The 25953-nt window shown below is 49.0% G+C and overlaps 4 protein-coding genes across 4 annotated transcripts; 2 read left to right on the top strand and 2 right to left on the bottom strand.

Annotated features, from left to right (window-relative positions):
* Window positions 1-137: 137 nt before the first annotated feature.
* luA (3-isopropylmalate dehydratase LEU1) lies at window positions 138-2657 on the top strand (the record flags this gene model as incomplete). Its single annotated transcript, XM_053102009.1, has 4 exons — window positions 138-237; window positions 300-331; window positions 409-483; window positions 546-2657. The coding sequence occupies 4 exons, from the start codon at window positions 138-140 to the stop codon at window positions 2655-2657; spliced, it is 2319 nt and encodes a 772-aa protein (XP_052960832.1).
* Window positions 2658-3660: 1003 nt separating this feature from the next.
* Window positions 3661-11220, bottom strand: ags2 (alpha-1,3-glucan synthase Ags2; the record flags this gene model as incomplete). The annotated part of the gene is made up of 6 exons (XM_053101998.1): window positions 3661-3709; window positions 3775-4288; window positions 4365-4570; window positions 4634-10576; window positions 10643-10818; window positions 10867-11220. 6 exons carry the CDS (start codon window positions 11218-11220, stop codon window positions 3661-3663), a joined length of 7242 nt encoding a protein of 2413 aa, XP_052960831.1.
* An 8265-nt stretch (window positions 11221-19485) lies between these two features.
* KD926_007152 (methylenetetrahydrofolate reductase (NAD(P)H) MET13) lies at window positions 19486-21462 on the top strand (the record flags this gene model as incomplete). The annotated part of the gene is made up of 3 exons (XM_053101987.1): window positions 19486-20309; window positions 20379-21250; window positions 21311-21462. The coding sequence occupies 3 exons, from the start codon at window positions 19486-19488 to the stop codon at window positions 21460-21462; spliced, it is 1848 nt and encodes a 615-aa protein (XP_052960830.1).
* A 1298-nt stretch (window positions 21463-22760) lies between these two features.
* Window positions 22761-25535, bottom strand: KD926_007151 (putative NTP binding protein; the record flags this gene model as incomplete). Its single annotated transcript, XM_053101976.1, has 1 exon — window positions 22761-25535. The coding sequence occupies one exon, from the start codon at window positions 25533-25535 to the stop codon at window positions 22761-22763; it is 2775 nt and encodes a 924-aa protein (XP_052960829.1).
* Between the last annotated feature and the right edge of the window lie 418 nt (window positions 25536-25953).

Below are 25953 nucleotides of genomic sequence, written 5' to 3'. Positions count from 1 at the left end.
TCTCCAGATTATACCCCCTTGACTCTCTTGACTTCTGGAGACACTGCTAGCTTCTTGCCAGTGACTCAGTCTTTCTGGATCCTTTTCCTTTCTCTTTATACCATAGAATACATTCGCTTTTCCCCAGTTTGCCCCTCATGCCTTCCGCCGACAAGAAGCCCAAGACCTTGTATGATAAGGTCTTGGACCACCACATTGTCAACGAACAGGAAGATGGCACTCTTCTCATCTATATCGGTAAGCATATTCGGCTCCGCGACGCCATTTCAGAGCTCGGAAGGTCTAATTTCGCTCTGCAGACAGACATTTGGTTCACGAAGTGACTTCACCGGTTAGTAGGACCGTTTTCTACCAGCACTTTCAGCCTAAAGCTTTTGGGGTGCAGTATAAAATCTAATAATCATACAGCAAGCCTTCGAGGGACTTAAGAATGCCAGCCGAAAAGTCCGCCGGCCGGACTGCACTTTGGTCACTGTCGATCACGTACGTTCTTCTCATCTTTTCTTCGTCTTTCTCTGAGGGCACTGGTACTGACTCAATCGCAGAACATCCCGACCTCCTCCCGAAAATCCTTCAAGAACGTCGATAACTTCATCGAAGAAGACGACTCTCGCCTTCAATGCAGCACCCTCGAGCAGAACGTGAAGGACTTCGGCTTAACATACTTCGGAATGGATGACAAGCGCCAGGGCATTGTTCACATCATCGGACCCGAGCAGGGATTCACTTTGCCCGGAACGACGGTCGTCTGCGGTGACAGTCACACCTCAACACACGGTGCTTTCGGTTCCCTCGCTTTCGGTATCGGTACCAGTGAAGTCGAACATGTCCTCGCCACCCAGACCCTTATCACTCGTCGAAGCAAGAACATGCGCATCCAAGTTGATGGCGAGCTTCATCCCGGTGTTACCAGTAAGGACGTTGTCCTTCATATCATCGGTGTTATCGGAACTGCTGGAGGTACCGGTGCCGTCATTGAATTCTGTGGATCCGTCATCCGCGGATTGAGTATGGAGGCCCGTATGTCCGTGTGCAACATGTCTATCGAGGCCGGTGCGCGTGCTGGCATGATCGCACCTGACGAGATCACCTTTGAATACCTCAAAGGCCGCCCTCTCGCCCCCAAGTATGATAGTGCCGAATGGAAGAAGGCTGTCAACCACTGGACGAGCCTGGCCTCCGATGATGGAGCCGCTTACGACAAGACGGTTTTGCTGGACGCCAAAGACATCATCCCCACCATTTCCTGGGGAACTTCTCCTCAGGATGTCATTCCCATCAATGGCGTCGTCCCATCCCCCGACGATTTCGAGGATGAGAGTCGGAAACTTGCCTGCAAGCGCGCTTTGGAGTACATGGGCCTCACGTCTGGTGTGCCGATGAAGGAAATCCCTATTGACAAGGTCTTCATCGGTTCTTGCACGAACGCTCGTATCGAGGACTTGCGGGCAGCTTCTAAGGTCGTGAAGGGCAGAAAGATTGCCTCCAACGTCAAGCGTGCGATGGTTGTTCCCGGATCTGGTTTGGTTAAGCAGCAGGCGGAAGCCGAAGGCCTAGACAAGATTTTCGAAGAAGCCGGATTCGAGTGGAGAGAAGCCGGTTGTTCCATGTGTCTGGGTATGAACCCCGATATCCTGTCGCCCCAGGAACGTTGCGCCAGTACCTCCAACCGGAATTTCGAAGGACGTCAAGGTGCCGGTGGCCGTACCCACCTGATGTCTCCTGCCATGGCCGCGACGGCCGGTATCGTCGGCAAGCTTGCCGATGTCCGCGAGCACCTCGTTGCCAGCCCCGTTCTGGCCAAGGTGCAGCCGAAGGTTGACGTCCAGCCGGAGGCGGAGGAGCCGGAGACCGAGGACGAGCTCGACCGCATCCTGGATCTGCCTGCGGATAACGAGCCTCACACCAACACCTCCGGCGGTGGCGGCTCCCGCACCGGTCTCCCCAAGTTCACCACCCTCAAGGGCATTGCTGCCCCGTTGGACCGCTCCAACGTCGACACCGACGCCATCATCCCCAAGCAGTTCTTGAAGACCATCAAGCGAACCGGTCTCGGAAGCGCTCTCTTCTATGAACTCCGCTACAAGGACGGCCAGGAAAACCCCGAATTCATCCTCAACCAAGGCATCTACCGCAACTCCAAGATCCTGGTCGTCACCGGCCCCAACTTCGGCTGCGGTAGCTCCCGTGAGCACGCCCCCTGGGCCCTCCTCGACTTCGGCATCAAGTGCATCATCGCCCCCTCATTCGCCGACATCTTCTTCAACAACACCTTCAAGAATGGCATGCTCCCCGTCGTGATCTCCGACGAAGCCGCCCTGCAGAAAATCGCCGCCGAGGCCACCGCCGGCCGCGAGGTCGAGATCGACCTCGTCAACCAGCAAGTCAAGGACGCCCAGGGCAACTTGCTCGCCAGCTTCGACGTCGACGCCTTCCGCAAGCACTGCCTGGTCAACGGCCTGGATGACATTGGCCTGACTCTGCAGATGGAGGACAAGATCCGTACGTTCGAGGGCAAGCGCACTCTCGACACCCCTTGGCTCGACGGCAGCGGCTACCTCAAGCGTGGCAAGCGCGGAGGAGCCACCCGCATCGAGGCGGCGCCGGTCCCCAAGACTAACCGGGGCGACGTCAAGAACGAGCCTTTGGAGTGGTAGATTCTCTCTACGACATTCAGGATACGACGTTTATGCAGCTGCAGTGCTATTTTATTTACTATTTAGATTGGATTTTTATGAGCTTGGGATTGGCTTACTAAGGGAAACCCAGCTACCTTACATGTTGAGTTGGAAACGCATTGGGAATGTGTATGTTTTCGGGATCAAAAGATTTGTTTTGCTCTTAATTATAATGGATATCAATATTTATTTAGAACGTTTAAAAAGGAACAAAAGAACAAACAGATACCTAATATTGACCAACGATTCACTGTATTTGATGATATCGTAGTATGAACTATGACAACTACCTCAGAAATCATTAGGGATATGACTATTCAAGAAGTGGAGAAATGAGAAAAACACAGCAGCCCCCCAAAAGTCATGCATAAATGCAAAATATATCCAAAATTAATCAACCCAGAGCAAGTTCAATAAATATAGAAACGAAGAAGGGAAAAGACATTAAGTACAACATATTCCACCCATTATGTACCCCCATGATAGTAGGGAGGTTATAAAATCGAAAACAAAACAAAAAAACACACGCAAAATCAATTCAAATCAAAATCAGACAGACAATCAAGTCAGAACAGAACAATAAATCACAAATAAAAGGAACGTAACGACATCCGAATTCATAATCCAAGAAAGGAACAATTATATGTATATCCCATGAAAAAAAAAAAATGCACATCCATATCCGTGACCACATGAATATGTCATAAGCTGACTTCTTTTTTGCTTCGTTCATGAGGGCAATGAATCAAAATCACCACGAGAGAGGTATCGGACGTCAAAATGTCAATTAAATGTACAGAAACGCTTGCTTGGTTGACGGGGTTTGCTTTTTTGTATGTAGGTTTCAGATCGTGTTTGACCCGGGGGAATTTTGATCCCCGGTGGTTCCTTTTTGTAAGGACTTTCGCTAGTTTCAATTTGTATGTCATCGTGTGTAGGACTGGGGTTGTGAAAGTCCATTTAGGATGTTGATGACGGAGGATTAGGGCTTGGTCAGTTGTTCTTTCCGGAAGAACATCAGGAACCCGGCACTAAAAGGGACAAAGGTTAGACTTCACGTGTTTGTCTTGAGGAGAGAGGTGACTCAGGAACTTACCATATCAACAATTGGAAGAACAAGGCGATCCAGAACCATGCATTTGCAACAGCACTGGCACCAACCGTGACATCCGGCGAGATTGGTCCAGGACCAATCCGATTCGGACCGAATGCTCTCGCGCAGATGGTGGCGATGGAACCCAGCACCTGAGATGCAAGAAGGGTGAAGCAGATGTGCATCCGAGTCAAGGTCTGGAGCAGGATCATACCGAAGCCTAGACCCTGTAAGGCGTCGAGAATACCGAGCCAGAGCCAGAGACTTCGAGATACCAGTGCTCCACCAGCGGCACCTCCAGCAGACCAAGGAAGGAATGATCCCATGCCTGAGACACCCCACCAGATTTGGGCCCAGCGTGGTGCGCCGAGTCCGCATGCGAAGACAGGGAGGATCCAACTGTGGGTTTTTGATAGGCGGCCGAAGAGCAAGAGTACCAATGCCCAGACGGCGCCGAAGAAGACAGCGCACAGAATGCCGACTTGCCAGTCTTTGGCGTGCTTGGAGTCCCAGAGGACTGTGCAAAAGGGAAAAGTTAGATTTTCATGCATGAATCGACAGGGGTAGAGGAGGGGGGATAATGGTCTACTTACAGGCCCAGTTTCGACCGTAAGGAGCACTGAGGAAGAAGTTCTGCAAGATGACCACGATGAAGTTCCACAGCACGATCTTCCGCCGGAAGACAGATTTATAGAACGATGGGACCTTTCCAGGGGTCTGGCGGTAGTAGTTGGGTAGACCAAAGAAGATGATCAAGCCGATTGCCCAAAGCAAACAAGTGATTGGTACACAGATAGCACTAGTATGGAGCTGTTAGCCAAAAATGTTCACAATGATTTCAGAAGGGAGAAAGAGAACTTACGTCATTCTCCAGGTGTTGGTGATGTTTCCTTGGACGTTGGTAACTCCGTCGGCGACAGCCGAGGAGATGGTGGTTCCCCAATACCATAATCCAATGATGTATGCTTGTTGAGACCCCTGAATGATACAGGCACGGAATACCCATTCCTTTACCTGAGCACCGCTCTCATCACCGAAGTTAAGGGCAAAGAACAAGGAGCCACTCGATGATGCAGCTGCGTACACACCAGCTCCAACGTTTTGGATCCAGCCTCGAGAGAACCCATCGGTTTCAAAATGAGCGAGACCGATAAGCAGGAAAGAGATACCATACAACAGCCATGGGATGGAAAGAACAACGACCGATTTGAAGAAGCGGAAGACGAACCACCAGATGATAGACGTGACCAAGTAAACAGTGGCAATTCCATACAACTTCTCAGGCGTTTGACCGACTTCTCCGGTAAGCAGCGTGATCTGGTACGAGTTGGCGGCGATGATTTGTCCTATACCAAGGAGGAACGAGTAGACAGGCCAGCCACCAATTCGGACTTGCATCCATTTTCGCAGACCAGACGGGGGCACGTAGTCATTTCCAAGAAGGAACTCGTCCTTTTCATTGTGGGCGTCGCTGCCACTCTCACGCGAAACCATATCGTCGTTGGAAACGGAGCCGTTGGGTGAAGGTGTCTCGAATTTGCTCTGGAACACTGACGAAGCAGGGGATTGGTTTCGGCCTAGTCTGGCATCTCTGAACTTGTCAAACCACTTGCGTTCACTCTTGATGAGATATTCTTCAATACAGAGCTGGGATTCGGAATTGCCGCCGTTCAAGTTCTCGAGTCTCTTGTCGAAGACTCGGTAGTACTCGCCGTTGCTATCAGTGAAGAAGGGATCGACCTTTTGCAGCTTATAATCTTTCTTTTCCCCGACGATGGAGTTAACCGACAGGACAGAAGTGCTGCTGAGTCGGTTCCCAGGCTCCGCAAAGGGTGGCCGGGCAATCGGTAGAGCGCCTTCATCGATTTCAGAACCAGCTGGCGATAACAGCGGGCGAGGTGGAAGCGAGGCCTGGCTTGGGTTCCTAGGACCGAAGAAATCCCTCGTTTGGCCTTGTGAATCGTGTGGCTGCGTGGACCCGTGTCGACGTTCCGCTTCCACCTGTTCCGGGGTAAGCGTGTATTCATCCTCACCATAGTAGCTAGGAATGAAGTCATCGTCACTGCTCTCTTCTGTCATAGAGGTAGTGGCGTTGTCTTCGTTGCCTCTCCTCATGCGACGACGACCACGGCGAATCAAATGACCAGGGCCGGCACGGACACCCAGGGATAACTGTCGGCTGAGACCTGATTTGGGCTGCTGGGGCTCGCCAGGGCTCGGGTCGCGACTGTACACAATGGTGTTTCGTTGCTGGGGTCCGTAAGCACTTAAACGATTGGCATTCGAGTAGCTTCCCTCTCTTGAATGGGCAATTGGAGGTGTCTGCATTCCGGTCGGGGTAGCGGTTCCAGTTGAGGCGATGGGCGGGGTCATCATTCCATTGGGCGTAGTGTATCCAGAAGGTGTCATAGCTTGGCCGTTTGACTTTGCCTGTCGAGTGCTGTGAATTCGGACAGCAGTGGTCTGTAGAATTTCCAAATCCTCGACCCACTGAGCAACGGGGAAACGCTGCAAAGCAGACCTTGCTCGCATCTTTGCTCGGACCTGGGGCTTGGAGTTGAGGGCACTTCCAATAGCAAGCTTGAACTGGTGCAAAAGATGGGAAGTCGTCGTGGATTCAATGTTGAACCACCAACCAGGCATTTGACCAAGACCACCAACCCGAGCACCAATGCCGAGAGCGCCCTTGCGGCCGAATTCGACGGCAACAAGTCCAAAAGGTTCGTCACGCGAGGGAATCAGGGCAAACTCGGCTCCGGAGAAAATAAACGGTGGAAGTGCAGTAAACTCCGGCTTGGAGTACACACGTCCTGGGTAGATCTTCATCATATGGTCAAGCTTCAGAGCAGCGAACTTTCCGTAAAGGTCAATCACCGGACCAACACAGATCAACTGAACGTTGGGACGGGCTTCGAGAACAGCAGGCATCACATCAGCAATGAGATCAACGCCCTTTTGCATCGACCATCTTCCAACAAAGACAAGAAGGTCGGCGTCAGGGTTCTGATCAAGGCCTGCCCATTCCTGTGCCTGGCGTTTAAGCTCTCCTCGACTTGCTTCGTACTGCGGGTCAACCTGGATATCGCTTTCCTTGGGCAGTTCCTTATTCCATTCACCAGTGTCGGACGGATCGGGGTTTGGCAGGTTGCCAACCTTCTTCAGACCCCAGAATATAGGGTAACGAGCATAGGTACGTTTACCATATTTTCGGGACACGCCAACGGCACCAAAACCTTGCTGATGAACACGAAGATAGCTCGCACCAGCGTGAAGCATGTTGAAGACCTCACCGAACTGAACATATCTCCTTGCAGTGTCAAGGTCGAGGTTGAAGACAGAGCACACCTCATCTCGTTCCTTCTGCGTACGCATAGGCCACAGTCCCTGAAATTCCGCGTTGTGGAGAGAAAGACAAACGGGAACAGTCTGAGGGCGAAGATAAAGCGGTGCAATCGAGCCGTGGTAGTCGTTGATATGGTACAGGTCAATGGGGAAACGTCGGATCGTCTGCGCGATACACTGGTTCCAGGCGGAGTAATAAATAGCACTGTCCAGGTCATCCATACGAGCCGGATACGGCTCAGCCTTTGACTGCTGGCGGAAAACCGGAGCATCCAAGAGCACATATGTGATGTTGTGAAGCACATGATACTGAACTCTGACTTCATAAGAGTTTCCAAGGACAGTGACAAACATAGACTCGGCCGGTTGATCCTGTGGGTAGTCGACTCCTCCAACGCACGGAACGACCCAGATGAGATCCTGGTGTCCGAGATGCTTGCCCATCAATTGAGCCATGACACCCAAGCCACCAATCTTGATCTTGATAGCCCAGTCCTCGATGTCATATTCCATGGTGGCTATCAAAATTGTTCGTCTCCGTGAAGTTGCGGCGCCAAAAGCAGACGTACTTTGGAGGAATCCCGACTTGTTTGCGAGCCGCAACAGCGGATTGCTCGACTCTCCGCTTCCAGCGAACTTTCTTCGGAGGGCCAATGGAAGGATGGTCTTCTTCTCGCTGACTCCAACTTGGTTGAATTTGACCTGGTAGAAACTCTTCATGAATGCATACACGCAGGCTGCGGCGGTCATGATGGGTACTAGCCAGAGCAAAATGTAGATGACCAGCTGAATGATTCGCGATCCGTGCGGTTGAAGATGGACCTTCATGGTTCCATCGTCAAGACGAAGGTTCCAGGCCAAGTATGGCGAGGGCGGGATATCAGAGATGTTGATAGCAACCTCACTGAGCGAAGAAGGAGGCATACGGTCCAGAGTACCGTCATTGTCTGCATCACCAAAAACGAAACTCTGGTCAGGCTGGCCGTCCGGGTTCATACCCCACACGTTGAATTGACCTTGTGCGGGGAATTCAGCCAGGAACTTGAAGTTCCAAAATCCCTCGCTGTCTTGCTTAACCTCATTATCCAACCCTTTATCGAATCCGTACTGGTTGAAGGGGCCGTTGAAGAAGAGATGAGGAAAGCGTCGCGGGGTATCCGAGCCGTAATCACCCTCCTGGACATAATCACTACTTCCGGTCAATTTGCTCCAGTACTCGACTCGCACATGATCCCCTTTCCACTTTTGCTTGTCTGTGCCCGACCAAGGTAGGTTTTCAATGGAATCGTTCCCTCCATGGTAGTCCATCCAATCGGAGAAAGAGGTTCCCCAATTGGTGGAATAGCGGTACTTGTTGGCCCCGGCAGCGCGGTGCTGGATGAAAAGGGAGCCGTTGTCGTGCTTGTGGACCAGTGAGGTGGAGTAATTTGCAGAGGTGAAGATCATCGGGTTGTCTTGTTGACCGACACGGAGTAGGAAGTGATCCGTGGCTTGCGTGGACTTCACTTTATCGGAACTCATGGCGTTTTTGACTGTCATGCGGTGAACACCATTGTAAACACCTGTCAGTTTTGCTGTCCAGACCCAGGCGTTTGGAATCTGCCCCGTCCACTTAACATCGCCGGCGTCGACTGATTTGCAGTTGACATTTTTCTGGTCAAGCGATGGCTTCTTTCCCGCCTCGGTGGTCGAGTCAAAGGAAATCGACTTGGTGACCGAGTCACAATCCATTTTCGTCGAGAAGTAGACACTGACATCGAGGTCTTCAGAGTCGTTCGGTCCAACCTTCGAGGCCTGTGGGAAGTCGTGACCAGGTTCAAATTGTGTGATCATGGGCCGGGGCTCCTTGAAGTTCGTTTTCGGTACGTAAGCCCGAAATTCGAACGGCTTGAGCTTCAAGCTGTCCAGGCAGCCATTGGTGGTGTTGGAGCCATTGAGATGCAACGATTTGGGGCCCTCTTTCAATTTATGTTCATCATGTGGATAGAACAAATTGACCACAGTAGTATCTTTGAGGAATGGAGAAATGAGTGCCGAGTCGTTGCTACCACAATCAAATTTGTAGTCCACGGTCTTGTTGTCGTTTTGATAAACCAACCAAATCGGTTGATCATTACCAGAACCCAGATCTTGGATACCGTACACACTATCTCGCAAAACCGACCACATGCCTGTCTCAGTAGCAGTGCCATTAGATCCGGGATACTGAATCTCGCGTGTTTGCTTCGACAGTTTGACCACAGAGTAGCCATCGTTCAGGACCGGGTAGTCGTCTCGCATCTGAAACATGTGTTTGATGATGTTTCTCACCGGGTGAGAAGGATCTCGATGATCGTAGGCTACTGCGTCGTCGTGACAGCCTTCCCTTCCGTCTTTGATGGGCCAATTGTAGTATTGCGTGGCATCGAGGGCAAAGCATCCATGCGTTCTCCAGGCAGTGGCGGGAGACATAGCTTGACGTCCATAGACGTAGTTGTCCGCAGTAGCATCTAGAATGTAGAATGCCTGCTCTTCTCCCCACAGCAGAATCGGAATTCCGGGAAGATGCAAAGTCGTGATGAAGTGACCCAGAAGCTGTCTCTCGACTCCATATTCAATTGCAGGCCAGCGGAAAACATCTTGGTTGGTGGCACCGTACATGTGTCGAGGATCAAACTTGCCGGTGTTTGCGTTGATCATATCGTTGGTCATGACCATCACGTTCCAAGAATCCGTCCAGTCCAAAGGAGTGTCGTAACCTGCAGCTAGGTTTCCATCGAGACCCACAAACCTGGTGAGAGTACGATAGACCGAGTAATGGAATGCAGCGGAGTCGAGGGCCTGTAAGTTATGCTCACGCAGGAAGTATTGGTGATCGGACGTGTTTGTCATGTTCATTGAATCTAGAGAAGAGTCTGGGTATTGGTTTGGCTGTCTTCCACGACCCAAGTAAACCGCACCGAAGTTATTACCCCCAGTGATTTCACCGGGAATGAAAAAATTGTCTTTTCCAACGCTGCGAGCACACTCTCTATAGGCGTGTGACATGTCGCCGAGGGCATCCACTGTAGCCTGTGTGGCCTTGTCGTATCGGAATCCGTCAATATCGAGTGCTTTAATGATATTGCAGGAGTGTTGAATCAATCTTTCTTTGACGCTTGGATTCCATTCACGCAAACGATCCTGAACGGAGGCGAATTTTGCGAGCTGACGCTCCCAATCCGGGTAGACACCGAAAGCCTCTCTGTCACCGTACTGGTCAAAGTCACTGTCGTAACACCCAACAAGCTCATCTCGGACATCACTATCAACTGGCCAGCCAGTTTCATTCCAAAATCGTGGATAATCGCAGGTTTTGTTGTATTCGTTTCCGATTCGAAAGTCCACATACTGTCGATCGGTTTTCCACAGCGATTTGTGTTCGTCCACTGAGAAGGGGGTCGTTTCATTCAGATATCCTTCAAAGCCGATCAAGTCACCCATGCTGATTGGAATATCAGTACCCGAGTCTTGCTTATGATCATTGAGGCCACTGGACAGAATAACTTACGTTGCAATAGTATTGTCAAACAAAACATACATTCCCCTTTTATGTATCTCGTCGATGGCATCTCTCCATGTTTTGATGTTGCCAAAGTGTTGATCCAGAAGCGTGGTGTCGAGAATTGAATAGCCATCCGAGCCCCAAGGTTGGTTCATCAGAATGGTTCCTGCTAGGTAAATACCCTAGTCCAATTAGCACTTGGAGGAGAGAGGAAGGCGATGTACACTTACCTTGACACCCATTCCCTGTATGTAATCTAACGTGTCGACTAACCCAACAGCATCACCTCCATGACGCATTTGGTTTGAATTCAAGTCATGTTCAAAGACAGACCCATTGATATTGTCGTTAGTCGGGTCACCGTTGACAAATCGGTCAAGGAAAAGGGTATAAAAAGGAAACCGCCAGTTTTTCGGAGAAGCATGGTACTTGTGGCCCGGCCATGCGGGATGCGAATATTCTGCTGGATCGGTGGTGTCTTTGTTTGCGTTCAAGTTATAGTCGACTAGGGACTCTTCGTATGGCCAACATGTTGCTGTCGAGGCAAGAAGAGCAAGCAGCGAGCCTGCGAACCCCCACTTCATCGTCGACGGTCACTGAAATGAACCGTTCCCTCTGTTCTTCTTTATACACTGGACATGTGTATTTGAAGAAACTAGAGAGGAATAAGATGGCCGTAGGCTAAAACCTAAGTGGCGGATGAAGGGGTTGGCAGAGGAAGTTAAAATGTCAATCCCTCGAGATGAGTACCGTAGCCTTGATCCAACTTTAAGGCTCTTATCCGTCAGAGAAGTCCTGTCGAGGAAATCCGATAGTTGACAGACAGCCGGGGTGTAAGAAGGGGAAAGAGGAACTAAAAGGGAATGACGAGAGGTGGCATTGAGAGAATAAAAGAGAAAAGCAATGGAAGAAAGAAAGCAATATGCCCGAATATTTGTCCGAAAACTTGCAGGAGGGGATATCAGACTCGGCGATTGGTACAAGTACTATCAATAGTGATATACAGACAAGCAGGAGGGCCAGCGAGGGATTGATATTGCCTCGAACAAGAAAAAGAAACGACGATCCTATCCAGGCTGTCAATGCCGCTCGGACAAGTAAAAGCCAGTCCATCGGACTGCGAGATAGATGGATGGACAGGCATATGGAGCCCATCCTGCATCTTGAGTGGTCCTGTGGAGTTCGCATCCTCCTTTCAAGACCAGCCACCAATTCATCCATGGCAGTCTGGATCACATCATTCGCCGTCCGAAAGGAAAACGGAGCCCAGAATAGACATTGGCACTGGGGGGCGAGAGAGGGAAAACTGGGAGAGGAAGGGAGGAGGAGACCGAAGGGAGACACAAAACGAACCGGCAGCCTGTACGCAGCCTGTACGCTGTATGTACGGATGGAGGTACTATTTCCGGGTGGGCCGCCCTGGTTTTTTTCGTTACGTGAGAGATCGGTTACCATCGAGCCCGTCCGTGAGTTGGATATATCAGAAGTTTATGCTGCGAAAAATAGAATCAAAATAGAATAAATAGATTTAGAGTTCCACTGCTATCGTCCTCGTTCCCCATGTCGGATAGCTAGTCAACTGCGCGATGCATGCCCGGCTCATCTTCGTCATCCGATCCTCGAGACCAATGCACGATAGGCTGCGTAATTTGATAGTGTCATCAATAAGCATACGCTACTCGAGGTTCGTGTGCGAACTGCGCAAGTAGTATGATGTGCTAGGATGGAGCGAATCAGAGATCAATGCTATTGGGCTGGTTTTATTTGAATTTTATCTCTATTCCGGTTCGAGGTAGCGGTGGGATTTCTGCAGTTCATGGCACGCATAATATTTGTTGGACAAGTATGATTTCTTTAAATCTGTTTAACAGTCAACCCTCATTCCTTCTTATCTAGCTTATTCATCAATTTCGTCTTTCAAAGAGGTATTTTCAGGGCGGATATCACAATCTTTCTCCAGTTCCGAGGCGAAGATTTGCAATATGATTGACTATATGATAGCAAAGTTCCACGAGGCCGCAAATCGATGACAAAAGAAACAAAAAGAAAAGAAAAGATCAGCTTGCACGCTTCTATCATATCCGATCTTATTCATGCTATCTACAAAAAATTAAAAAATTTACGGGCGCATTGATCTATTGCCAATGGTATCTTTGTTCATGCACCACGCTTTACATCGATGCATTGCGTCGGAATCAAGGCAAATGTGCAGCCAGCATCCGTAAGCCGCTCACGGTGAAGGATGGCAAAGTAGTTACTGCGTTTTCTACTCCTGACTCGGTTTCTCGAGAGGTCTTGGAGGAATTGATATCAAACTGTCGGATCTGAAGTAGTGCTTCTGCGTTTATCAGGCAATCGGTTCGTCGTTTGCCACCACGCTCGGAGGTCTAATTGAGGTAATTCGATGCTAGAGTTAATCGTTCTAGGGACCATCCCATTTGCATCATGATGCTGCTCTACCACTTAGATCCAGGCAGCAGCGGCAGTGCTTCAATCATCGTGCGACTCCACAGGTTTGCTGTCATGGGGAAAATGTAGCACATTTTAGCTACGAATGGCTGAAAATATCTCCTTGGGTATCGGACCAATCTGGATACCTTCATTCCGCACGTTATTTCCTTGGCCAAACCCAGAAACCTGGTAGGCCTGCCCCGGCGTCGTCCAACGGAGTACTGGGGAAGTATGTAAGTCCCTGTAAGTCCCAGGTATCGACGATGTATCCGGTACTGATCGGCTGCCGAAAGTTAAAATCCTAGCGGTAATTAAACTTTACCGGGATCAGGAATATTACATACAGATAAGAGATAATGTCGAGCTGTCTTGCTTCCCCTTGCCTCAATGATGCTTCAATGACTAGGTAATAAAGGGATCTTAGATTTATTCACGGGTGACTTTCGAGCTTGTCTCATCATGGCTCATCATGAGGTATTAGGGCTTAGTCGCTACGGAGGGGTATCGGCCTTTCCAGGGTTGCAGGGAGGACGATGCAAGGAGGCCGAATGAGCATCCCAGGAGCTACCCGGCTACAGGCGTGAGCCAACTACTTTATCTGAGTTGAAGCCGAGGAGAAGTTGATCAACTCTGTAGATATGATGAAAGTAGGATCTCTGGTTTGGTCCAAGGAATCACTTTCCGTGGATATACACAGTATTTTGAATCTTGTGTTCTAACATTATATATGAGCTGGTTATGGATCCAATCCGAACAGTAGAGTCTCCAGGAGTTGGTTGAGCAATTTGCAAGACCGCCCATATCATATCCTCAACAAAGCGGAAAGGACGGCGTTTCATGCTCTTTTTATAAAAAAAAAGACCTTTTTTTTTTACTCATTGCTCTTGAGCTAAGCGGAGCGGACGATGCGCCCCAGGCATTAACTTGGTTAGTTTACGGAGTACAGATAGAGCGGCGAGTTTTCATTTTGAAAGCTTCCTTCCTAATCGATAGGGTGGGGCTGTTTCCTTACTGCTGGTATCTAATAAATTGGTGGAGTACCTGTACTGTAGCGTTAGACAACTGTCAAGTGATTGTTGACAGGTATAACGCATAAACTCTACTGTAGTACGAGCACGGAGAGGGAAGAAAGCCCCGGAGAAGACCATACCTATTGTTTGTATTCCAGCTGAATATACGTGTAGCATGAACGTTGCAACGCCTGCTCGGACCGACGATTCTACGGAGTAACTACGTAGTAGACTAGGTAGTAGACTAGGTAGTAGTTAACTACTCTACCTTAAATAACAGATTAACAATCGCAACGGACGAGTACTAGCGCCCGATTAGCGCCGGTTCTGCTGGTCAATGCGCCCTACCATGCAAGGTGTGGGGCCCTTCAGACCGCTAGGTGGTTCCTGGCCGCCGAGCCAACCCCTTCCTTACGCTTACACCCTTTCGCCGAGTGATTGCTGCCTGGCTTTCTAAAGCGCCATGGAGCATGAACGATGATCAGCAACACATCGCTGCTATCCCGTTATGGTTCCACTTCATGCCATCTGTGCCCTGCTCCCAAAACTGCGCAATTGCGCGTGTAACGCGTATGTCCGTTTGCAAAGCCTATGGAAAGGGTTAGGTTAGTCCAGAGTCCGAACCACAGTCTGGAGTAGTATCCGACTTAATTGGCATTGGGAGCTGGTTTGAGCCCAGTCATGCAACAAATACAAGCTATCGGAAAGATTGACCGTGGGCAAGAAGCCCGATCTTCTTTTGTCCCAGGATCAGAGTATCTTGACCTGATATGGTTCCCCAACAACTGGGAGTATCTCATTTGACTTCCGGATACGGAGTACATCCAACGCGAGCCAAACATCAGAGCACAGATATTGTTCGGGATATGCGGCGGGACTATGAATGTACAACGGCATCTAGGCAATAGCATTAGCATGTATGACCATCAGCCTATTAAAATGGCGATTAATTGATTTCGCACTCGCAATCATGATAAGCTATATCAGACCATTGTTGATTCTGGGTACCCATAGTCCTCAGATGCGGTGTGGCAGTCTCCTCGTCTCCTCTCTATTCTGTAGCGGGACCAGGAATAGCCTTGAGACTACCTGGATATTACCAAGCAGGCGCAGCTCGGATGCAATAGAGCGAAAGTAACAGGCAGATATGGAGCCCTAGGGTGCGTGGACAGTGCATATTCAACCTTTTTTTAAGAATTTGCAAATACCACATCTGTCCTTAGCTAACTCGATCCCCACTTTTCAGTCTTCTAAAAGAAACTAGATTACCCAATGTGCAGGTGCCCATAGGTTCTGTAGGCACATGGTTGGCAAAGAAAAAGTGGATCTCAATATATCATATGCATCCTGCATTGCATGCCTTGGCACACTAGACTCGTTCACCTCAACGCGGCCGGAATAGTACATATCATGGATCATTTTTTGCGGGTAACCTGGGAAAACTTGGCTCTAATGGCGGTGCAAGCTATACGCGAACCTCTTCTCGGCCCCAAGTTAAGCCAAGCGCGCTGACCTAGGCAGAGAACCGGATGGACGGAAACGGAAGCATCTTATGTGGCATCCACTTCCGAGATCAAACATTCCAGTACGGAGTAGATCACGCATTTTCTTGGTCGCTCACCGACATAGCTTTAAATATAGTGAATTGTTCAACCTGGGTCTCTCATGCAGGCAAAGCACTCATGATTGCTGATCTCCAGCTTGCCACCCTGGATCGTTCGCAATAAAATTGCTGAGGTCAAGTACGGAGTAATTGGTCCTCATATCAGTTTGACACTTTGCCTCCGCGGTACAATTTGGTCATACATAGATAAGGATACGCTGGGCCAACTTCGATGGGCTGACTATGACTTTCTGATCTCCGTTGCCGGATAACGACTAACTCAGAAGACTACCTGTAGTGGGTAGACACTTGCAGGCACTCGCAGGTGGCCAAATCTGTCGGTTCGTCCGAGAAAATTGTCTCTGCGATGGCCTAGAGGGCGTTTTACCATAAACATTTGCAAAAATGTAAGGGCTGTACACGGATAACTGGCATTCTATGTACCATTTACTTGATTTTGAAAATAATTCAAGTTTCAATACCTCTTCCAAGGACTTAATGCGGTGTTTTGGATCGGCCTCCTTCGGTGTCCGAGAACTCCCGTTCATTGACCAAAGTGGCGGCGTGGAGGTTAACGGGGGCTGAACATGCCAGGCTGGACATACTTAGCCGCTTATACCGCTGATTGTACTGGAACGCCATATCATTGTCAACATAAACCTTACAAAAGGGGGCTAATGGTAGCTAAATAATAAACAGTTTTCAGCTTCGACTCCATGTGTTTTTATTCAGTCGACTGATTGGCAAATTTTCATGGTTCGCTCTACTACTACCAGATATGAGACCTCTTCATTCTTTGCAATAACTTCTTTTTATTTTATTTCTTAATAATTGAGTATTAAGTAGAAGTGAGGTAGAAAGTTTCCTAACTTCAATGAGTCTAAAATTTCATATTAGGCTTCAAACAATGAAAGTACCGTTCATAAATATACATCTCTACAGTGAGGTAACGCATACATACAGCATCAACAGTTTAGAGACGTGTTGGGTGTTCCTAAGGACTCTGAAGAAAATCCAGATCCCCACGAGATTTAGGCAATGGAAACTACATTATGTATTAAAGCAAGCTTCAACATGCAAGTAGATTTATCAATCAATAAACATCTGACTGGTAACCAAATTCTCATAAGAAGCGCATACATTCAGCGCAACGCATCCTAACCAACAGTAGAGCCTAGCAAGATAAAAAATGGATTCTGATGCTGGCCTCTCATTGGATGCACTTAGGATATGGTCATTCTGAAGAAAGTCCGTTCAGTTTATATATACTTCCTTAATTCAGTAAGTTATAATAGTCATATTGAGTATCAGGAATACTAATGCATCTCTTTTTAATTCAATTTTCCTTTCATTTCGGCAAGTCTTAAATTGGGTCAAGAGACAGGAGTCTATCTGAGCAGACCTATAGACCTCAGGGTACTTTTGCATAAAACCCTGGCGTTTCAAAGCAACTTTCTCCTACAATGTATGTAACTCTGGATTTAATATTGCCCCGGTTGGACACTGATGACCGGTGTAGCCCACAAATGCTATTCTAGATCCCTTATATACCCATCACAAGACATAATAAATTGATATATTTCAATCCTTGTGCAAACATTACTGTCGCACGCTTTGGGGGTCTAGGTGCTTTGCATAGATCCTTGGCGGAGGACATGGCTTTGTTAGCTCATCACAATGCTATATGCATTCAAACCTTTTGACAATCGGACTTGGGCTACAAAGTCTAGGACCGAGAAAAGGTAAAGTTCTTTGAGTACGAATTCCTTTGTACCTGTGTTCATATACTAACTCTTTCATGAATTATGAACTTATCGGAGACGATGTGTATTTTGAACGGAATCCCTGGCCCCAGACGCTTTTTTGCACAGCAAGAAAGTGCTTAGGGTCTATGAGTGGTCTGAGAATGCCTTTGCAAAGTTATAATATTTTTGTGTCCTTGGGTATATCCAGATTTGTTTCCGTTTAGGAAATGCTTGATTCCTCCTGCTTTGACCCAAACGAAGAGCAAAGGAGTTTTTACGGCATTGTTTGGAGAACCATGCAACAATGCTGCTATCTCCCGAGACAGACTAGAGAAGGTGATTATTGTATAACAGAATTCTCCATTCCAACTGAAATATCATATAATGAATCAACTGGAAATTAAAGCGAGGCAGTACAAGGGCGGGTTGGAGTATACAGGTATATTAACCACGAGGCATACCGCGTTATCTATATCAACCCTGGGGTATTGCGTTCTATAACCCAGCCTAAAACCATGAACAAAATTAACGGCTGTCCATTGGCAGCCTCTGTGGCGTGTATTTTAGACCAGTCACGAATCCCCAGTCTTCTTTGGGGGCAACTAGCAGTTGGGTTGGTTGGCGACAAATCGGCAACAAGCGTACGTGTATATTCCCAATTCTTTTGATTTGCATTTCTCACAAGCTTTATCTACATTTTAGGAAATTGAGTTCATCGTACCAGATAGTCTGATTCTGTCTGCCACCGGGGCCCTAGAGAAATCAGGATTCCCTCCGTGCGATAACTCTAACTGCTCTGAACACCAGCTGCGTCAGGGTCGGCCTACTGCAGACGTACACTTTCACCTTGAAGGGGTGGACAAAAGTTGGAAATTATTGTCTTTGTTCAAAAAGTCGAAAACTGTCTGGTGGCTCCCTGAGTTCAAGTTACAAACACCGGCTCGGGATGATCTCCATCTTACACTTTCGAATGATCATCGATTGCCACCTTGCTTCCCAAGAAGCTCAGGTCCCTGGAAAAGTCTACACCCCATCAGGATCTTGCACCCAAGCTCGCTCGTTGAAGCTATGATTCTGCTCATGTGTCGAGATATTGACGAGCACAATAACTACTTTCAACAATGGAAGAGTTGGGTGTCCTGTTTACTGGACAACTCCCATGATAAACGGGATCCTGAATATCAGATTTCAAAGTCTGTTCTGCCGGATTTCCAGAATTTTTGGCACAGCTTTAATTACCGGCGGGCAAATCCATGGTTGGCATTGTATGAGCTGCGGTACAAGTTGTGTCAAAAGAACGAACTTCCGCCTCCGCCCTCAATTGGTGGGTAGACAGGTTTGCGGGTTAGACTGATTGTGTTTCTTTTCTTTTGTTTTGTTTTTATGGAGATGCTTTGCTTGGAATATATGTTGAGTATTCATTCAATTAGATGTCATTATTGCATAAAGAACTAGATAGTAAAAGGTGTTGTTGTAAAAGCCGGGAAGGACCGGGAAAGTCACGTGTCGATAGCCCGATGCCGCCCCGCGAGAGCACGTGACCGTAAAGCGGCGTGGGCCCCGCTGGAGGGCCCTGTTCCTAATCCAGAAGGTACGCAGCGTGCACGTGCCACCCCGGCCTCCGAAAGCCGGTCCTCTCTCTCTTTCTCTCTCCTCCCTCATTCTTTTCGCCCTAAGATACTAACCACTCTCTTCCTTCATCCGCGGTGCCTCGAATCAAGTCAATCTCTCGGTGGCCCTCCTCTCTACCTAATCACTCTTTTTGTGTGGAGTGATTCTTTCTTCCCCTTCCCTGATTTCTTTTGTTTGCGGGCTTTGCAGTCGCTGGCGGGACCGGTGAGCTGAGTAACGTACCCCTCCAGCAGAAACGCTAGGCAAGGAGTAAGCTCGAGTGACTGATTGTCTCCCTTTCTTAAGCTTCCTAGCAATCTTTGTAAGTCACTTCTCTCTGTACCGTCTAGTGTTACAATTCTCCCACACATTGCTTTAATATAGTATGCTTACTGCTTTATCGCCTCGCCTATAGCCTAACGTACCACGATGCACGTCAAAGATAAGCTCGCCCAAAATGAAGCCGCGGGGAGGACCGGAATTTCCTTCGAGTTCTTCCCCCCGAAGACTGCTCAAGGTGTGCAGAACCTTTACGACAGAATGGATCGTATGCACGCCCTTGGTCCCTCTTTCATTGACATCACCTGGGGTGCCGGTGGTCGACTGTCTGATCTCACCTGCGAGATGGTGAACGTAGCGCAGTCGGTGTATGGCCTTGAGACCTGCATGCATTTGACTTGCACAGACATGCCGACCGAGAAGGTGGATTCTGCTCTCCAGGCAGCCTACAAGGCCGGCTGCACGAACATTCTGGCTCTCCGTGGTGACCCACCTCGTGAGAAGGAGACGTGGGAAGCCACCGAAGGAGGATTTCGTTACGCCAAGCATCTAGTGAAATATATTCGGGACAAGTACGGGAACCATTTCGACATTGGCGTGGGAGGTTATCCAGAGGGAGCGGATGACAATTCGGATGTTGATCTTCTGATCGACCACTTGAAAGAGAAAGTCGATGCCGGAGCTTCATTCGTGATCACGCAGATGTTTTACGACACGGACAACTTCATCGAGTGGGTGAAAAAGTGCCGGGCCAAAGGCGTTGACATACCGATCATCCCCGGTATCATGCCCATTCAAACCTATGCCGCATTCATTCGTCGTGCCAATTGGACGAAATCCCGAATCCCACCCGAGTGGCTTGAGATCCTCGAGCCTGTCAAGAACGATGATGCTGCTGTGAAAGACATTGGAAAGGGTCTAGTGGCAGATATGTGCAGAAGGCTTATCGCATCCGGCATCAACCATCTGCATTTGTAAGTTTTTATGCCGTTCCTTTTCGATTGCCCAGAATCACAGGCCCCGAAACTGATGGTCACCTTTAGCTATACCATGAACCTTGCTCAAGCTGTGCAGCTGGTGCTTGACGAATTGGACCTTATGCCATCTGAAGAGACTCCCATCCAGAGACCTTTGCCCTGGCGGCCATCTTTGGGTCTCAACCGCAGAGCCGAGGACGTCCGACCTATCTTCTGGCGCAACAGAAACTCCTCTTATATCGCACGTACACAGACATGGGATGAGTTCCCCAACGGCCGATGGACTGACTCCCGCTCGCCTGCCTTCGGTGAACTTGACTCTTATGGCATCGGTCTCAAAGGCACCAACGAACAGAACATCAAGCTTTGGGGAGAGCCCAAGTCTATTCGCGATCTTGCTCACATCTTCGTTCGTTACTTGGAAGGGAAACTGGAACGACTTCCCTGGAGCGACACACAGCTCAGTTCTGAAGCCAATGTGATCAAGGATAAGTTGATTGAACTCAACAACCGAGGTCTTCTCACCATCAACTCACAGCCCGCTGTCAATGGTGCCAAGTCTTCCCACCCTGTGTACGGATGGGGTCCTAAGAACGGATTTGTGTACCAGAAGGCATACCTTGAACTTCTGGTGCCTCCCTACTTGCTTGACGAACTCATTTCGCGCATTGAAAAGAACGAAGACCTCACGTATCACGCCGTCTCTAAGACTGGTGAGCTGCGAACCAACACTCAGGACAGCCCCAATGCTCTGACGTGGGGTATTTTTGCCGGACGAGAGGTTGTTCAACCTACGATTGTGGAAACAATCAGTTTCTTAGCCTGGAAGGACGAAGCCTACCGCCTGGGAGAGGACTGGGCCAAATGCCACGAGGCCACAACCCCGAGCAGGAAATTGATCCAGGGTGTTGTGGATGAATGGTACCTGGTCAACATTGGTAAGTTTCGAATAGGAAAAGCCTCTTCCTCACCCTGATAACTAACGCCTGTTTTCTTAGTCAACAACGATTTCCACAACACTTTCAGCCTCTTTGAGCTATTCGATGGCTTGGACCTGAAGGATATTGATACCGAGGTTTCTGCCGACAGCGCAGAGTCCAAGCAGCCCCCTGCCAAGGAAGCAGCTCCAGAAGTTGCCGTGAAAAACTAATCGCCATACCCATCTTCAGGCCCGCACCAACACACCTGGCCCTACCCTACAATTCTCTTGTGCCTCTTCAACGACTATTATACTTATTAATTCAACATCTCTCTCAACGATACCTGTCTGGGGATCCAACCCTTCCCCCAGGCATTGAAATGTTTTATGGCGACACGAAACGAAGACCTCTCAACGATTTCTTCCTTGAGCGTTATCTTACTTCAACATGACTTTTAACATTCAACCATTATACCCCTGGAATTTGTTTCTTTTATGTCTTTTCCTTTCCTCTCATTATTCTCCTCTTTCAACCACGGAGGGGAATCCAAAATTCAACATGGTAATATATCCGATAGAACCAGGGAAAAAGAGGGAACCTTTCTTTTTTTCATTCCCGCTCTTTTCCTTTTCTTTCGGAACAAAACAAGATTTAAGAACGGGGCTACTATGCAAGCCTCTTACGATAATTCAACACTACGGATGATGACGGAGTTGGTTTCATGAGAATAAGTTCAAAAAAAATGATCCTCTTCAACAAACGAGGATATGGATTCTTTCTTCATGGATTTTTTTTTTTTTTTTTTTTCTTTTGATGCATGCATTTTTTTGGATATTTATCCAATCGTGATTTTTTTCAATTTTTTTTCGTCGTGGCCTCCATCCAGGCCACTTTTCCTCGCTGCATTGTTGCATTGCGATCATGGCACCGCAGGCATCCACTGGACTATCATGTTCAGAGTACGATAGAATTTGTCCATGACATACATGCCTGCCCCTCTTCAGATTGAGAGGCTAAATAGAGTGTCATTGTCATATCTAGAAAATTCAAAATAAGTCTACTTATACTTATATTCTGGTGCTTTCACCTGATGTCTTATCTGATATTATGCGTTTGAGATTTTCTTGGGTGCATAAGTTGTGGATTGCTGGTATGAGCTCAGAGTCTTCATCTTATTGTCGGCCGATCGAAGCAAGTAGAACATTCGACTAAGGATATACATTGATTGGACACTTGGAAGGCCAAGAGACTAGAATAATTCAACCGAGTTACACAGGTACACCTCGCTAGACAAACATAGGAAGTCGTAAAGATAAAGAAACACATGAAGAAAAGAACCCCTACCAAGAAAGACAATCGCTACGACGGCTTACTCCCGTATTCCATGAACTGTGGGAAAGAGTCCAGGTGCACAGGACAAACATGTCGACATAAACAAAGGCAGGAAACACGAAGCATAATCAATCGCCCAAGGGTATCTATCTAGTCATCGACCACAATACGCCAGACCAGACCAGACCGCATCACGCTACGTTAACAGAGCTCTCAGAACCCACCCAAAAGGTTTCGTCACCCAGACGATCCAGCTTCCAATGAGTACGATGTACCCGGCCGCTCGACCAACGACCATCATGATGAAACCCAAGGCGACGAGATAGATGACGGCTTGGCCGAGTTCGGTCAGCGAACGGGCAACGTCTTTGTCGTTGGATTTCGGCCACGATCCCGTGGAGTTATAGACGGAGCAGGCCGAGAGGAAATTTCGGAGTACGTATAGACAGTGGCCGATCATGTTGAGGACGCAGTTGAGGGCGATTTTCGCCAGAACCGCTCGGGAGTTCCAGTTGGCCATGATGTCCTTGTACAGGTCTTGTGCTTGAGCGATGGACAGGAAAAAGATGTCGATGATGAGGCCGAACGTGACGGAACTCATGAGGTCCTTGTCATTATCGTCCTCGTGTGGAGACTTGTCGCTGCTCGTTTTGGCACCGAGATCATCCACGGCAGTAGGCGTTTTGGGAGGTGCATCCCGGTCTTTGTGCTCGTCTTTTGCATGATCATCGACCTGATGTCCATCCAACTCAGCGACCGCGAAGATCCGCGCACTGGGCAATGGAATGGGAGGTTCTGGGTGAACGTTGGTGTTTAACTTTGGCGGTGGCATTGGCCTCTGAGCCGAGACGGACTTGGGAAACTGAGCTGGATCGGTGGCGCTCCTCACAGGGGGCGCCGCGTTTTCGCTACTGCGCGGCGTCTCGTACGTATGAGAATGCCGCTTAATGCGCGCGCGAGGATTGGCGCTTCCGGCGGAGGACTTTGCGATGCCTGTGGTATGGATGTACCCACGGATAGCGCGCGGCTTCTCCACCTTGGGCTGGGGTGTAACTTCTTGTTCCTTCACGGCAGGACCGCTTGGGCTGGGTCCAGGTTTTGACGATGCTGTGGATGGCATATTTGACTTTACCCACGAGTTTTGCGTCGCTCGACGTAAGCCCGACGGTGTAGAGTGCGCGGGAGGCTTTGCCCTGGTGTCGGTGATGATTTCGCCGGCGGCGCGAGACGCGGGCTCTTTCGGTCGAGAAGATTTCTGGACGACGCCTCTCATGTCCGCCATGGTCATCATAGTGCGCGTGATAGTGGGTGTGATAATGAACACGTCGTCGTCTCCCTGGGGGCGTTTCCCTCGTTCCGGATTCCTTAGGGGGATCCCTATCTGGGTCGAATTTTCTTTTCCTGATGCTTGCGGGACAGACATCGGGGCCTCTTCCGACGGTCGGCAGAGGATTTCGCGGCACATCGTACGTTGGAACTGTTTCGAGCATTGGGCATGCTTCAAATTCTGAGAAATTGGTTTCCACTCTTCTTGAACAACGGTCTTTTCTTCCAAGGCTACAGTCGATTGAGGAGCGGCTGTGTTCCGTTCTCTGGAATTCTTGGACACCGGGGCTGACACATCCACAACCCTCGGACGTTCGTCTGTCGTCGAGAAAAGTAATATTTCGTCCGGATTCTTGTCGTTTGGGCCGTTTATTTCCTTGCAACCTAAAAAAGACCCGTCGATGTTGACTGCAGTCTTGGTTTTGTGTCGTGATGCTCCTTCTTCCCAGATGGTACTGAACCGTTGCTTTCCAATCTCATCGGGCGAGTAATATCGACCGTGGCTGGGCTGTGGTTCTGAAGGATTTTCATCTGACCCTGTGCGAGACTCTTGGCCATCCAGATTGCCCGGTTTATTTCCCTGCGTTTCCAGTGCATCAGACGAATCTTCGGGGGTTCTAGTGCGCGGACTGGGTAGAGTTTCCGGATCCAGCATTGTCCCTCCTTGATTGTGAACTTGATCGATACTTTTTTGAAAATCGGTGATTTGTCGTGCAGTCATGACAGGTGGATTAGGCTCTTTAGCGGACGGCATGTTCACCACAAACCGGTCCTCCCAATCGGTCATCGAGCTGCTGGGGCCTGACAAAGGTGAGATGGAGGGACGAGAGATGATGGATGAGTCGGTTGTGCTAATTTGCTTGTCCGATGTTTGCCGGTTGATGGTGTCGCCGGTATCAATCACATTCGATGGGCGTTTTTTGGGGTCTGATTTTTTTGTTCTGAGAGATTCGCCTTGAGCAGCTGGCTTCGATGTCTGTCGATCTTTGGAGCTAGGACTTCCAGCGGCGGTCCTATGGATGGCACTTTGCCTTGGTGTTTTGTCATCGTCACTCGTCTTTGCAGCAGACTTCGGTATGTGTTGATTAGTCTCTTGTTTCGGGGGACTGGTGAACGACTTGATCTTCTCGTAAGCCTCGTGATAATACTCCTTGTGTTTGTCGCGGGTCCGTGACGAGGTAGGGGATTCCTTTTCGAATTTCTCTTTGACTTTTCTCCAGTACTGTTCTCGATCTTTTTCCGTTGACTTGGCAGGTCGACGCCCTAATGATATAGGGGAGGCCTTGGGCTGAGCTCGCCTGCCTAACGTATGGTGTCGATGTTCTTTACGATCGGGCACAGGAGAGGCATCTGCCGAGTCATCCTTGGCCTTTTCCGCAAACTTCTTGGGCATCGGGAGCCTGGTAGGGGTAACCTTCCGCGCTGATGTCTCGGGGCTGGACTTGGGATCCTTGACCTCTGGAAGGGGTTTATCTGGAAGAGGTTTGTCTATACGAGGTTTGTAGGCAGTGTACCCTGTCGCGGATTCTTTGCTTCGCTCGCATGCTGGCTGCTCCTCAGCACCGGATTTCGCGGGCCTGGGGTTTCGACTCCGGGGCTTTAGATTGAGTAAATGTCCATTTGGCAAAGAAATGCGTTCCTCCATGTTAATGATAACGAACATATGCTAGCACATAGAATTCTCGGGCCGGATTCGCAGTTGAATCGACCCATTACCTCCTAGGAGGACAGCTCGGCCCTGTGTTGTATGTCCTGTGGCACGCGTGGTTTGCACTCGGGTTTCACTTCCATATGACGAAGCTCAGGTGGTCAAGACATGGTACTTTGCTGGAGAAAGGGGGCACGTAGGAGTATTATTTTCTCCCCCAGCGACTATTTCAGCGAGAAAGGGATACCGGAATAATGATATGATTGGAATGTTATCGTGCACGCGGAGGAATGTATGGATCAACAAACGGAGTACCCGATCTGGAATGTATGACCCCGTTCGAAGTTGCTTGGTATGGCAGCTGCCCGCACCAGGTTTTGACCAGGGTTTTGCCGCTGTTTCGCGCGCAAGGGAG

The sequence above is a fragment of the Aspergillus affinis genome (genome assembly GCF_023601865.1).
Source record: "Aspergillus affinis strain CMG 70 chromosome Unknown NODE_3_length_628324_cov_86_750800, whole genome shotgun sequence".
NCBI classification, from domain to species: domain Eukaryota; kingdom Fungi; phylum Ascomycota; class Eurotiomycetes; order Eurotiales; family Aspergillaceae; genus Aspergillus; species Aspergillus affinis.
Note: the sequence above shows the minus strand (reverse complement) of the source record. Positions and strands in the feature narration are given on the sequence as shown.